Genomic DNA, 15,859 nt, shown 5'->3' with positions numbered 1-15,859 from the left:
GGATTGAAAGTCAATTTTACTGGATTCGGTTAACTTGAGATTATAGTTTACCAGTTTTAAGATGAAATCCTGATGCATATTACTGTATAATTTGTCCAATTTAGATTTGACCTGAGGATTCTTGGAATATTGTTGCTTCAATATGGATAACCTCTAGCACCCTTGGACTTCTGGTGTGTCATTTGGTGCCCTAAAATAATTGGATGAATTTTTCTTGATTTAATAAAACAATGAATAAGTGCTAAGCCTCTGATATTGCAAAAGTATTCGCCCACGGAAAAAAACCAACACACGGACTCTAACACAAAACATATGCTAAATTTACATTGGTGAGTTATTTCTTTATAAATATTAAACAACATCTAGAGATTAAATGCATCTCAGCTCCATTAAACGCCAGAATAACATGAACTCTAACAAGAAATACCACTAGATATCATGGTTTGTAAATAATTTTCAAAAGCAATTTAGCAAGTTTAATGTCACTGTCTACCTTGATCGACACATTAGTTACTACAAATACATTTTTATTAGTCCTATTTCATAGCAATGTATCCTTAATTATTTGGTTTACTTCTCAAATTATCTTACATTTATCTATTTTTAGAGAAGCAGCGTGGCTCAGTGGAAAGAGCCCGGGCTTGGGAGTCAGAGGTCATGGGTTCAAATCCCGGATCCACCAATTGTCAGCTGTGTGACTTTGGGCAAGTCACTTGGGGATAGGGATGAAGACTGTCAGCCCCACATGGGACAACCTGATCACCTTGCAACCTCCCCAGCGCTTAGAACAGTGCTTTGCACATAGTAAGTGCTTAATAAATGCCACTATATTTATATATTTATATTTATTTTACCTCATTTGTAAAATGGAGATTAAGAGGGTAAACCCCCTGTGGGACAACCTTATCACCCTGTAACCTCCCCAGTGCTTAGAACAGTGCTTTGCACATAGTAAGCGCTTACTAAATGCCATTATTATTATTATTTTTAAGTGAAAGACTAGAAAAATCAAATATGAATATGTCAAATATCTATTATGTGCTAACATTTTGATATGTACTAGAATTTTAAAATAGTTTCTATATTTACTTGGTCATTAGTAAAAGCAAATAGTTTAAGCTTATTAAATACATAACTAAGATGAAAGATAGATAGGTTATGTTTCATCAAATCCAAAAAGCCCAATTATAGTTCAGAACAATCCAGGAATTGGTTACACAGAGAGGTATAATCAGAGCAAAATCAATGCATTTCTAATTTACTGCCTATGAAGTTAGTCACCACAGCCACATGAATCTGCACATTTTTTCCCTCGTTAAACATCTTCTGCAGACGAGATGGAGTGAAAAGAAAAGCTTGCACGTACTGAGAGCCTAGTAAAACAATTTTTGATCTTACAAGTCCACAGTTGATAGAAATTCCTTCTTTGTTGCTCTCTCCAGTAGTTCCTGTTCATTTTAATCTCTCTGATCCTGGCAGTCCAACAAAGTGGAATTTGGCAGTGAGGGTTTCAAATTCATTCATCGGAGGTGATTCAGATATGATCTTGTTATCAGTCACATTTTTCTGCAATCGAGAAAATAAAAATCCAAAAGACTACATGAAAACATCATTTCTCCTATCCACCTGCCGTTCTGGGTTACCTGTGCACTTGGATATCTGTTCTTCCTCCTACTTGCGGGGCCTGACGATCTTGCATCTACCCCAGCGTTTAATACAATACTTGTCACAGTGCTGCTGCTGCTAATAATAATAATAATAATGATAATAATAATAATAATAATGGCATTTAAGCACTTACTACATGCCAGGCACCGTTCTAAGTGTTGGAGTAGATGCAAGCAAATAGGGTTGGACATCGAGACTGTCGCACATGGGGCTCGTAGTCTAAATTCCCATTTTACAGTTGAGGTACTGAGACATAGAAGTTAAGTGACTTGCCCAGGGTCACAGAGCAGGAAAGTGGCAGAGCCAGGATTAGAATCCAGGTCTTTCAGTCTCCCAGGTCTGTGCTCTATCCATTAGGTGACACTGCTTCTCAAAGTGCTTAACGATTAGCACAGTTATTATCATTATCATCCTTATTATAATTGCTATGATTATTATTATCATTATTAAAACCTCACCCCTTCTGGATTGGAGGCTGGGTAGAAGATTGGAGTCCCTGGGCAGGAATCACCATACTATTGGCCCTTCAGGAGGCTCAGAGGCCATCCGCTACCCAGATTGACCTCCCCACTTCTGCCAGGATCCCAGGGAGTGAAATCCCCTCACCCTCACAGGACCAGAGTTATAGATGTGCAACCACGGTCTCTTTGCTGGAGTAATCCGATAACCTGGACCTCCCACCGGAAGTGGATAAATGTGGCCACATTTGTAGTATTTTATATTGACTTGTTTCCACTGTTTCAAGGATAACCTTCCACGGTATTCTTATTTATGCTGCCATCCCAAGAAAAATGTCTTGCATCAGCCTTTCTTACCCCTCCTCCAAATATTTCCGTTCAATATGAAGCTCTCTCCTTTCCCAGAGATGAGGCGGAGTCCTTTCAGGAGGAGAGAACCTCTATCAGTAACTATCTCCAATCAGACATGGACTGTCTCCTACCAGATGGAGAAATCCTCAATGGGCTCCTGAGACACCTTCACCACCCACCTCCAATAAAGGGAGTAAATTTTCATCTTGATGGAGATAATCTCTGGTTACAGGGAGACCCTTTCAGTGTGGAGAGAGGGGACATAATCGAATCAGAACATTTTGTCTTGTTGTCTGTCATCCCCTTCTAGACTGTGAGCCCGTTATTGGGTAGGGACCGTCTCTATATGTTGCCAACTTGTACTTCCCAAGCGCTTAGTACAGTGCTCTGCACACAGTAAGCGTTCAATAAATACGATTGAATTAATGAATGAATGAACATCACTTGCCTGGACAGAGCACGCTAATCTTATCGTGATCAGAACCAGATTGTCCAGGGTGTGATGGTGAGTTTTTGATAATAATAATAATAATAATGATGGCATTTATTAAGCGCTTACTATGTGCAAAGCACTGTTCTAAGCGCTGGGGAGGATACAAAGTGATTAGGTTGTCCCACGTGGGGCTCACAGACTTAATCCCCATTTTACAGATGAGGGAACTGAGGCACAGAGAAGTCAAGTAACTTGCCCAAAGTCACACAGCTGACAAGTGGCAGAGCGGATTTGAACCCACGACCTTTGACTCCAAAGCCCGGGCTCTTTCCACTGAGCCACGCTGCTTCTCATAAGCAGCTCTGCTTCTTTTGACAATGCAGTTCATCGACAGAGAAACGTAATATCCTTGAAATTGAGAATTCCTGTTTATCGAAGACTAGGCATGGGTTGCTTGACAATCTGTCATTGTGCGGCCAAAGTATACTAGTTTCAACAACAATGAATATTCTTTCATTCATTCATTCATTAAATCATATTTATTGAGCGCTTACCGTGTACAGAGCACTCACTGTACTAAATGCTTGGGAAGTACAAGTCGGCAGCATATAGAGATGGTCCCGACCCAACAACGGGCTCACAGTCTAGAAAGGGGAGACAGACAACAAAACGAAACATTCTTAATTTGATAAATATGAATTTCCTATGTTCTAGTCACCATTCCAAAATTCAATAAAAAGGAGGTATTCTGGTGTCAAGTAAATTCTAAATAAGTTTCTTTTTCTGAAAGATGTATACTAAACAAATGTATTTTATCATCCACAATATTTTTAAAAAGTCAGACTGCTCTTTCAGTCAGAACACAAACGTTAAAATTAAATCGACTTTGAAAACAGCTACCTGATTGTGTTCAATATTAACGTTGGTATAGATGTAGAACATATATATAATAGTAATAATAATGCACTGAAAAAAAAGAAACCTCTACATAAAAATAGTTTAAAAGTCTAAAGGGAAAAAAATCACCACTTTTAAGATGCTGGAATTTGAATGATTGAGCAAAATTGTCTTTACTAATTCCATAAGTAAAACAAGTTAGTCAAGATGTGTTCAGATGAAAACAAGTGAAAATTATTTAATATTACCTCTAAGAACTGGGAATTCACTTTGAGATCTGGAAGTGGGAGCCCATTCTTAATAATGGCTTGTTTCTGGATACACTTATTAAGATGTTTAAAAGTCCATGAGATAATACCCTGCCCTTCGTCAGTGATATGGACATCAAATCCTGTCCCCATGGTGTAGGTTTTGCCAGTACCTGTCTAAATAACTAATAGAGAGATGAACTGCTCATCTTATTTTTTTTTTAAAGCAACCAGCATGGACATGGTAAAGAAAAAAACAAGAGGCTATGAAAAGCCATTTCTGTTAAAAGCTCATTCTCTCTCATGGCTCAGTGAAAAGAGACCGGGCTTCGGAGTCAGAGGTCATGGGTTCAAATCCCGGCTCCGCCACTTGTCAGCTCTGTGACTTTGGACAAGTCACTTTACTTCTCTAGGCCTCAGTTCCCTCATCTGTAAAATGGGGATTATGACTGTGGGCCCCCCGTGGGACAACCTGATCACCTTGTAACCTTCCCAGCGCTTAGAACAGTGCTTTGCACATAGTAAGCACTTAATAAATGCCATTATTATTATTATTATCATTATTCAGATGTCACAAATGAAAAGAAAAGTGTCTGTCTGGCTTTATCTCCGCCGCTTAAATCAAGCCAAGGAGCTCCTTGACTCCAAAAGCTTCCAGTTGTGAAAGCAAGACATAATAGCTAGCATCCTCCATTCTCCCACCAGTTCTCCAGGAAAGGAAGCAAATTACTGTAGCAAAAACTTTGTCAAACACAGATAAGCCTGGGACCTGATCCCCCACTACCCTCCCATTAACATAAAAGGAAAGAGAGCCAATGCCCTCTCCTCTACCTGATTCATCACCCCTGTGGTGGGGAATGATACTGTTCTAAAGTTTAATATTTTTACGTGCATTTCTTAATGTTTAAGATCTTGAGCCACTCAACCTATTGAAAGAAACCCCAGAACCTCTGCTCCAAACTCCCTTAGGAGCCTTGGCTGTAAACACCCATGGGAATGGCTTTGACCATTTGTGAGAGAGAAAGAGAAAGACAGAGACAGAGACAGAGAGAGTGTTTATGTACGCACGCCCACACACACATGACTCTGAATGTGTAGAACTAAGCTTGTATACTCAACTGAATATCCATTGCAGGTTGTCTGCACATGACGATAGGCTATTGTACACCCTGACGTCTATGCTATCTGCAGTAGCTGTTATTGATATTGCATTTTGGTATCCTGATCATATCAAAAAGTTTAAAAATTGGTAGTTATCACTTTCCCCACAAAATATTCATTCATTCTTTCAATAGTACTGATTGAGTGCTTACCGTGTGCAGAGCATGGTACTAAACATTTGGGAGAGTAAAATAAACAGACACATTCCCTGCCCACAAATAGCTTACATTCTAGATGGGTAGACAGGCATTAATAAATAAATAGATTACAGATATGTACATAAATGCTGTGGGACTGGGAGGAGGGAATGAGTAAATGGAGTAAGTCAGGGCGAGGCAGAAGGGAGTGGGAGAAGAGGAAAGGAGGGCTCAGGTAAGAAAGGTCTCTTGGAGGAGATATGCCTTCAGTAAGGCTTTGAGGTGCGGGAGAGTCATTGTCAGATTTGGGGAAGGAGGGCATTTCAGAACGGGGTAGGATGTCGGGGAGGGGTCATTAGCAAGATAGACGACATCGAGATACAGTAAGAAGTTTGGCATTAAAGGAGCGAAGTGTGCAGCTGGGTTGTAACAAGAGAGTAGCGAGATGAGGTAGGAGGGGGCAAGGTGATGGAGTGCGTCTAAGCCAATGTTGAGGAGTTTTTGTTTGATATGGAGTTGGATGAGCAGCGAGTGAAGCTTCTCGAAGAGTGGGGATCCATGAACTGAATGACTTTGTAGAAAAATGATCCAGGCAGCAGAGTGAAGTATGGACTGAAGTGGGGATAGACAGGAGGCTGGGAGGTCAGCGACGAGGCTAGTACAGTAATCAAGGAGGGACAGGAAGAGTGATTGGATTATTGTGGCAGCAGTTTGGATGGAGAGGAAAAGGCGGATTTTAGCGATGTTGTGAAGGTAGACCTGACAGGATTTAGTGATGGGTTGAATATGTGGGTCGGATGAGGGAGAGAAGTCAAGATACTTCCGCGGTTTGGGGCTTGTGTGATAAGGAGAGTGGGGACATCTACAGTGATGGGAAAGTCAAGGGGAGCACAGGGTTCGGGTGGGAAGATAAGGAGTTCTGGTTCAGACATGTTAAGATTGAGGTGACAGGAGGACATCAAGTAGCGATGTCTTGAAGGCAGGAGGAAATGAGAGACTGTAGAGAGGGAAAGAGATCAGGGCCGGAGATGTAGATTTGGGTATCATTCATTCATTCATTCAATTGTATTTATTGAGCGCTGTGTGCTGTGTACTAAGCGCTTGGGAAGTACAAGTTGGCAACATATAGAGACGGTCCCTACAAAACAGTGGGCTCACAGTCTAGAAAGTGGGCTCACAGTCCGTATAGAAGCAGCAGTTGAAGTCATGGGAGCGAATGAGTTCTCCGAGAGAGTGAGTGTAGATGGTACCATGTTTTCGAAAGTTAAAATGGTTTGCAGCTATTTATACGCATGTAGTCTTCCAAAATACAGTACGCACTTATCCATGGGCAAAAACGGAGGCATTATTTCCCTCAAAACAACCTTCAATGAGTTTTTCTATGCACTGGGCATAGATTTGTTCTCGCTGTGATTCATTATCGAACACGTAGTCAAAAGTAAAGGCCTTATCCTTCCTCAAGAACACATAAGGTTCTCCAGGTGTGACGCATGTACAAATACGGCATCCTTCACTTTTCTCTTGGGCGAGCTGAGGTTGGATTCTATGAAAAATAAACACGATAGCAAGTTCAGCATTTAAACATAATAGCAATAGATGTTTAAAATAAACCTTCAACAATTCGATGATAAAATAACAATTCCCTCATCACAATAACGCTCTAGAACAGTCCAATTTATAAGCATGTACACAAAATCAATCCCTCTCAAGGCACTCAAGCCACTCAACTAAGGTAGAATTTCTCGGAAATCGATTGTGGTTGAGACCTTTCTCTCTAAAATGGAGCAGCTTGTTGGCTCGGGGCAGAAGGATGAGAAATCTACCTGTCTGGAACTCCAACTCTATTTTTCAATATAACTATTTATGTCCAAGAACCAGCCAGCCTGCCTATCTTCAGAAGGCTAGAGCTTGCCTCACCCCGGCTCCTGAAACCGAAAACTGGGAAGATAGGTGAGAAAAAAGGTATCTTTCCTTACTTTCCAAGGACCATGTTCTGAAGCTTCCCTTCAATCTGATGAGGGAGAACGCCGGTTCGTAAGGATAGGTAGCCCATGCCTATTTGTAAATATTCTTACGTCTGCCCACCCGTTAGAGTGTAACGGGCAGGAAACGTGTCTTGTAATAATAATTACAGTAGATGTATTTTACTATTATTGCCTTATGTGGTCTGGTCATGTCTGACCCACAGCGACGTCGCAGACACATCTCTCCCACCTCCATCTGTAATCATTCTAGTAGTGTATCCGTGGAGTTTTCTTGGGAAAAATATGGAAAACTTGAGTCTCCGCCCTCGCCTCTCTACCACGCCACTGTTGCCCAGCACAGGTGAGGTTTGACTGGTAGCAGATTGCCTTCCACTCACTAGCCACTGGCCAAGCTGGGAATGGACTGGGAATGCCTCGGCTTGACTTTCCCTCCTGCAGCTGTGACTGGCAGAGTACTGGAAACTCTCAAGGGGCGACACTGAGAGGAAGAAGCAGTGTGGCCTTGTGGAAAGAGCACGGGTTTAGGAGTCAAATGACCTGAGTTCTAATCAGAGACAGGAGGATGGGAGATCAGAGAGGAGGCTGGTGCAGTAATCCAGTCGGGATAGGATGAGAGAACGAAACAGTAAGGTAGTGGTTTGGATGGAGAGGAAAGGGCGGATCTTGGCTATGTTGCGGAGGTGAGACCGGCAGGTTTTGGTGACGGATTGGATTGCGTGGGGTGAATGAGAGAGCTGTGTCGAGAATGACACCAAGGTTGTGGACTTGTGAGACGGGAAGGGTGGTAGTGCCATCTACAGTGACGGGAAATTCAGGGATAGGGCAGTGTTTGGGAGGGAAGATAAGGAGTTCAGTCTTGGACATATTGTGTTTTAGATGGCGGGCCGACATCCAGATGGAGATGGCCTGAAAGCAGGAGAAGACACGAGCCTGAAGGAGGGAGAGAGAGCTGGGGCAGAGATGTAGATTTGGGTGTCCTCAGCGTAGAGATGATGGTTGAAGCCGTGGGAGCGAATGAGTTCATCAAGGGAGTGAGTGTAGATACTAAGAACTGACCCTTGAGGAACCCCTACAGTAAGGGGATGTGAGTGGGAGGAGGAGCCCGCAAAGGAGACTGAGAATGAATGGCCGGAGAGATAAGAGGAGAACCAGGAGAGGACGGAGTCTGTGAAGCCAAGGTTGGGTAGCATGTGGAGGAGAAGGGGGTGGTCCAAGGTGTCAAAGGCAGGTGAGAGGTCGAGGAGGATTCGGATAGAATAGGATCACTTAGTACAGTGCTCTGCACAGAGTGAGTACTCAGTAAATACCCACTGAGCTATTGCTGATGTGTTCATACCCGTACATGTATCAATGTTATTGAATTCTATAGGTGATCAATTTATTAAAATGAGAATCAATCATACTCCTCCTCGCCCTAACTGAAACATGGCTGTCTCCAGACGACAAGGTCTCTTCTGCTGCTCTCTCCAGTGCAGGCCTCTTCTTCTCCCAGACTCCCCCAGACTCACCGGAAAAGGAGGAGGTGTTGGTTTCCTTCTCGCCCCTCAATGTCGCTTTCGCACTATCCCTCCTCCCCCTTCCGTTTCCTTCCCTTCCTTTGAAGCCCACATTATTCGCCTCTACCACCCCCTCCAGATTCTTGTAGCTGTCATCTACCGCCCTCCAGGCCCCACTTCCAACTTCTTTAACGACTTTGACCCCTTCCTCACCTTCCTTCTCTCCTTCTCCATGCCCACTCTGATCCTCGGAGACTTCAATATCCATATGGATATCCCTAACGACTCCTCTGCCGCCCGCCTTCTATCTCTCCTTGACGATGCCAATCTCTTCTTCCACCCCACCTCACCCACTCACCAACTTGAGCATACGCTCGACCTCATCATCTCCTATCGCTGCACTGTGTCCACCCTCACCAACTCTGAAATCCCTCTCTCTGATCATAATCTTCTCACCTGCCTCCTCACTCACACTCCTTTCCCCTGTAAATCCATATTACTCCCTCACAGAGATCTCCGCTCTCTGGACCCCACCCATCTTTCGGAACGCCTCACACCCCACCTCGTCGCCCTCTCCTCTCTACTCAGTCTTGATGATCAGATTACTGTTCTGAACTCTACCTTTCTACTCAGCTAGACTCACTCGCTCCCCTTTCCCTTCGCCGCTCTCGCACCACTAACCCACAGCCCTGGATCACTGCCACTGTCCGCCTCCTTCGCTCTTATGCTCGAGCTGCCGAACGCTGCTGGCGAAAGTCTAAACACCATGACAACCTCTTTCACTACAGGTTTATCCTTTCCTGTCTTAACTCAGCCCTCTCTTCTGCCAGACAAAACTATTTCTCCTCCCTTATTGACACCCATGCCCATCACCCCCGCCAGCTCTTCCGTACATTCAACTCCCTTCTCAGGCCCCCGGTTCCTCCCCCTCCTCCTTCCCTCACCCCCAACGATCTGGCCTCCTACTTCATTAACAAAATTAAATCCATCAGGTCCGACCTCCCCAAAGTCACTTCCCCCCCTTCTCCAACCCCCCGGCTCTCAACACTCTCTGCTACTCTCCCATCCTTCCAAGCAGTATCCTCGGAGGAGTTCTCCTCCCTCCTCTCAAGTGCTACTCCTGCCGCCTGTGCTTCCGACCCCATTCACTCTCATCTCATGAAATCTCTCGTTCCATCACTTCTCCCATCCTTAACTTCCATACTCAACCGCTCACTCTCCACTGGTTCCTTCCCCTCTGCCTTCAAACATACCCATGTCTCTCCCATCATAAAAAACCCTCTCTTGACCCCACCTCACCTTCTAGTTATCGCCCCATATCCCTCCTACCATTCCTTTCCAAACTCCTTGAACGAGTTGTCTACACGCGCTGCCTAGAATTCCGCGACAACAACTCTCTCCTCGGCCCCCTCCAGTCTGGCTTCCGTCCCCTACATTCCACGGAAACTGCCCTCTCAAAGGTCACCAATGACCTCCTGCTTGCCAAATCCAACGGCTCATACTCTGTCCTAATCCTCCTCGACCTCTCAGCTGCCTTCGACACTGTAGACCACCCCCTTCTCCTCAACACGCTATCTGACCTTGACTTCACAGACTCTGTCCTCTCCTGGTTCTCCTCTTATCTCTCCTGTCGTTCATTCTCAGTCTCTTTTGCAGGCTCCTCCTCCCCCTCCCATCCTCTTACTGTGGGAGTTCCCCAAGGTTCAGTGCTTAGTCCCCTTCTGTTCTCGATCTCCACGCCCTCCCTTGGTGACCTCATTCGCTCCCACGGCTTCAACTATCATCTCTACGCTGATGACACCCAGATCTTAATCTCTGCCCCTGCTCTCTCCCCCTCTCTCCAGGATCGCATCTCCTCCTGCCTTCAGGACATCTCCATCTGGATGTCTGCCCACCACCTAAAGCTCAACATGTCGTAGACTGAACTCCTTGTCTTCCCTCCCAAACCTTGCCCACTCCCTGACTTTCCCATCTCTGTTGACGACACTACCATCCTTCCCATCTCACAAGCCCGCAACCTTGGTGTCATCCTCGACTCCGCTTTCTCATTGACCCCTCACATCCTAGCCGTCACCAAAACCTGCCGGTCTCAGCTCCACAACATTGCCAATATCCGCCCTTTCCTCTCCATCCATACCGCTACCCTGCTCATTCAAGCTCTCATCCTATCCCGTCTGGACTACTGCATCAGCCTTCTCTCTGATCTCCCATCCTTGTGTCTCTCTCCACTTCAATCCATACTTCATGCTGCTCCCCGGATTATCTTTGTCCAGAAAAGCTCTGGGCATATTACTCCCCTCCTCAAAAATCTCAAGTGGCTACCAATCAATCTGCGCATCAGGCAGAAACTCCTCACCCTGGGCTTCAAGGCTCTCCATCACCTCGCCCCCTTCTACCTCACCTCCCTTCTCTCCTTCTACAGCCCAGCCCGCTCCCTCCACTTCTCCGCCGCTGATCTCCTCACCGTACCTCGTTCTCGCCTGTGCCGCCATCGACCCCCGGCCCACGTCATGCCCCGGGCCTGGAATGCCCTCTCTCTGCCCATCCACCAAGCTAGCTCTCTTCCTCCCTTCAAGGCCCTACTGAGAGCTCACCTCCTCCAGGAGGCCTTCCCACACTGAGCCCCTTCCTTCCTCTCCCCCTCGTCCCCCTCTCCATTCCCCCCATCTTACCTCCTTCCCTTCCCCGCAGCACCTGTATATACGTATATATGTTTGTACATATTTATTACTCTATTTATTTATTTATTTATTTATTTTACTTGTACATGTCTATTCTATTTATTTTATTTTGTTGGTATGTTTGGTTTTGTTCTCTGTCTCCCCCTTTTAGACTGTGAGCCCACTGTTGGGTAGGGACGGTCTTTATATGTTGCCACTTTGTACTTCCCAACCGCTTAGTACAGTACTCTGCACACAGTAAGCGCTCAATAAATACGATTGATGATGATGATGATGATGATATTTCCTGATCGCTTACAGTGTGTAGAGTGCTGTAGTAAGTGCTTGAGAGAGTCCAATATGACATCATTTGTAGAAGTGTTACCTGCCCAAAAGGAACTTACAGCCCGGAGGAAATGCCAATGATTCTAAATTGAATTTCCCCTTTCCCTTTCCAGGGAGTCAGTATCATCTCCCAGAAATGACCAACATCTCCACGGTGACTGAATTCCTCCTCCTGGGATTCTCTGACATCCGGGAGCTGCAGCTGCTCCATGCCACGCTGTTCGTCCTTATCTACCTTGTGGCCCTTCAGGGGAATCTCCTAATTATTGCCGTCACAACCCTCGACCAGCGTCTCCACACCCCCATGTACTTCTTTCTTAAGAACTTGTCCTTCATTGATCTCTGCTACATTTCTACCACGGTACCCAAATCCATTGTCAACTCCTTGACCGGCGACAGCTCCATCTCCTTTCTGGGTTGTGTCTCTCAGCTCTTCCTAGTGGTCTTTTTTGCTGCTTCAGAGCTATGTGTCCTCACTGCAATGTCTTATGACCGCTATGCCGCCATCTGCTCCCCCCTGCGTTATGTGCTCATCATGAACAAGACGGCCTGTATGCACATGGCAGCAGCGTTTTGGCTCAGTGGGGGTTTGCTTGGAGTCTTGTTTTCAGCTTTTACTTTCTCCCTGACCTTCTGTGGATCCAATGCAGTCGAGCAGTTCTTCTGTGACGTCCCCCCTCTGCTGAAGATCTCCCGCTCTGAAGCCCACATTGCCATTGACGTGAGTGTGGCTGCTGCATTCGTCTTGGATGCTGTCTGCTTCACTTGCGTCACCCTCTCCTACGTCTTCATTTTCTCAGCCGTGCTGAGGATGCCGTCTGCCGAGGGCCGAACCAAAGCCTTCTCCACCTGCCTTCCCCATCTCACTGTCTTCATCATTTTTATCTCTACCGTAGCATTTGCCTATCTCAAACCACCTTCAGACTCGCCATCAGCTCTGGATCTGCTGGTTTCCGTGTTATACTCCGTGGTGCCCCCCACTCTGAACCCCCTTATCTACAGCCTGAGGAACAGGGACCTGAAGGCTGCCCTGGGAAGGATCCTAAAGGGGACATTCCCCCAGCATCCATGCTGGGACAAAATTCCTGTGTCCCTGTACCGATAATCCCTTAACCGCCCTTAAAGGAGGAATTGCCTTTGGACATATCCATATACGTCCCACTGAACCAGAGTCCCAAAGAAGAAGTCTGGGTTTTCAGGATTTGTCAAGGGCTGGGAGATTGGTTGATAAGATTATGTCGTGAGTGACAATGCATTCCCTAGGAAGCCTCATGGCTAAATGACATGTAAATGACATGATGACCTGAGTTAATAATAATAATGATGATGGCATTTATTAAGCACATACTGTGTGCAAAGCACTGTTCTAAGCGCTGGGGAGTTTCCAAGGTGATCAGGTTGTCCCACTTGGGGCTCACAGGCTTAATCCCCATTTTACAGATGAGTTCTAATCCCAGCTTGGCCACTGGCGTGCTGTATGATCTGGCATCAGTGTCTTACCATTCTAGGGCTCTCACTTCCTCTTACACCCTGAGCCCTTGTGGGAAAGGAAACGTGTCTGATTGGAGTGTAATTTCATTTTTGGCCTGTAAACCCATTGTGGGCATGGATTGAATCTACCAATTCCGTTGTATTGTACTCTTCAAAGTGCTTACTACGATGTTCTTCCCAAAGTAAGCACACAACAAATACATTAGATCGATACAATTATTTTATTTCTGCTTCATCATGTGGCACAGACGTGGACACAGAAATTGTTAACACCTGATAATAAAAATGATAAGAATCATAATAATGGTGTTTGAAAGGGGACAGAGAAATTCACTGTTGGAACTCTAGTTTGCAGATCCCAGGTTATTAAATCATCACATCAGGAGGAGCCATTTCCATCCTATTCTTCCTCAAGCCAGGAATTTCTCCTTTCCATCATCCCATTCCCAAAACCCCAGTTCCCTGACCCACCCCACTCAGCCTGGGGGAGAATCATAGGATGGATTCAGTGGAATGTCTTGCTCTGTCTATCTTTGCAATCAGAAGGTGTCAGAAAATGAAATTGTTCAATTGACTGATTGAATGAGAGCTGATTAACTAAGGTTGTATATGAGGTGAAGCCGAAACCACCCACAGTTGTTGTAGATTGTCAGTAACATTAGAAACAGTTGAGATGTTGCGATGCAGATGCTGTTGTTTCCATGGAAACCCTGGGGTGCAGCACCACAGCTGCAGGTTTAGGGACTGGGCTTTTATCTCCGCAGGACCTCAGGGACTTCACAGGCAGAGGTTTTTGGCATCAGCCAGGACAAGAGGTCCCACAAGAGTTGATCCTCCAGGGATTCCCCACGGTGCAGTTGCAGCTTTATCTTTGGAGAAGGGGACTTGCTGGAAAACATCTCTGTGCCCAGAGAGGGGCTGAGGGTACCATGGTGTCCCTTCCTTCATAGGTAACTGCACCCAAGAGCTTGCTTGGAGAGAGGACCAACCCAATCCAGCCGAGGTCAGAGCCCTCCAGCCCTATGCTGCCCCAGGGAGTCTGACTGGGGGGTGGTGGAGCGGGAGGGAGAACGCATGATGGTAATGCAAGAGATGGAGCCATTCTGTGGAAGTACTCCCACACGGAGCCAGTTTCGGACTTTGGGGCAGGGCTACATCCCCACAGGAGAAGGTGGGCTTTCAGGAGGTATGTATTTCACAGTGAAGTAGCCCCACTCATCACTCCTCTCCCCTTCTTTATCCACCTCCATCCAGCTAACATGGAAGCCACTTGCCTGGCTGGGGCCCTGCAGCACAGCATCAGCACTTCGGCCAGGAGTTTGTCCTGGATGTCAGAAAATGTTTCTGGTTAGTAATGACAGAGAGGGAATGAGAGAGTGTGATCGGTTCTAGACCACCAACACTATCATCAACCGCTACGTGAGGAATCAACATTCCTGAACACAATGGAGGTAAGAGAGTCGATCCCTCCCCTCCTGGACTGACTGGTCTGCTGGGCTAGACTGATCCAAAAGAATTTACAGCTACGGGGAAATAAGAATGGGAATGTGGATGTACAGCTTAAAAACTGCTTAGTAATGTGAATCTATAGGTAGGGAAGTGCAATGAACAGTTGTGAATGTGTAAATGCCGATGTGGTATCTGGCCATATTCGGCATGGGGAGAAGAAATATCAATCTGGGCAAAATTGAAGGGAGACAGAGATTTGGGAAGAAAGAAGGATCTAAGCCATGTGTTGGAGAAGGGAATGTCCTTTTTCACTCATTCATTCATTCATTCATTCATTCAATCGTATTTATTGAGCACTTACTGTGTGTAGAGCAGTGTACTAAGCACTTGGGAAATGCAAATTGGTAGCATATAGAGAAGGACTCTACACAATAAAGGGCCCACAGTCTAGAAAAGGGAGACAGACAACAAAACAAAGCAAATAGACAGGTGACAATACTATCAGAATAAATAGAATTATAGCTATGTACACCTCATCAGTAAAATAAATTGAGTAATAAATATGTACAAACATACACAAGTACTGTGGGGAGGGGATGGGAATAGGGTTGAGGGGGATGGGGGGAGGAGGAGGATGAGAGGAAAAGGGAGGAGATCTATTTCCAAGGGCTGGAGGATAGTTGGTGAAGAGGAAAGGGAAACACGGAGGAGATCACCGGTCAAAAGCCTTGAAGCTATTGGCAAGGAGTTGATTGGAGTCAACCAGGCTTCAGTCTGTTTCATTTTCTTCTGAGAACCGCATTCAGATTGGTTGTGTCGGTGGCTGTGTGTGTATCCAATGTGGGGCAGGGGACGGAGTGAGCAAACCTTGGCTGGAAAACGGCTGGAGGGGAGGAGGAGAAGGGAATCTTCTCCCATCACCTTCCACGGAAAAAGTGAGTCTGGGCCCAGGGAGAGGCAAAGAGTAGTGGTAGTAGTAAAGGGACCTGGGTTCTAATCCTAACTCTGTCATTCATTCATTCATTCATTCATTCATTCAATCATATTGATTGAGCGCTTATTGTGTGTAGAGCACTGTAC

At 45.6% G+C, this 15,859-nt stretch overlaps 1 protein-coding gene across 1 annotated transcript; it reads left to right on the top strand.

The window, feature by feature from the left end:
• Positions 1-11,975: 11,975 nt before the first annotated feature.
• LOC119924354 (olfactory receptor 14A16-like) lies at positions 11,976-12,944 on the top strand. The gene has a single exon (XM_038743218.1). The coding sequence runs from the start codon at positions 11,976-11,978 to the stop codon at positions 12,942-12,944; it is 969 nt and encodes a 322-aa protein (XP_038599146.1).
• The last annotated feature ends 2,915 nt before the right edge of the window (positions 12,945-15,859 follow it).

Source organism: Tachyglossus aculeatus, unplaced genomic scaffold, assembly GCF_015852505.1.
Source record: "Tachyglossus aculeatus isolate mTacAcu1 unplaced genomic scaffold, mTacAcu1.pri scaffold_97_arrow_ctg1, whole genome shotgun sequence".
Classification (NCBI taxonomy): Eukaryota; Metazoa; Chordata; class Mammalia; order Monotremata; family Tachyglossidae; genus Tachyglossus; species Tachyglossus aculeatus.
Note: the sequence above shows the minus strand (reverse complement) of the source record. Positions and strands in the feature narration are given on the sequence as shown.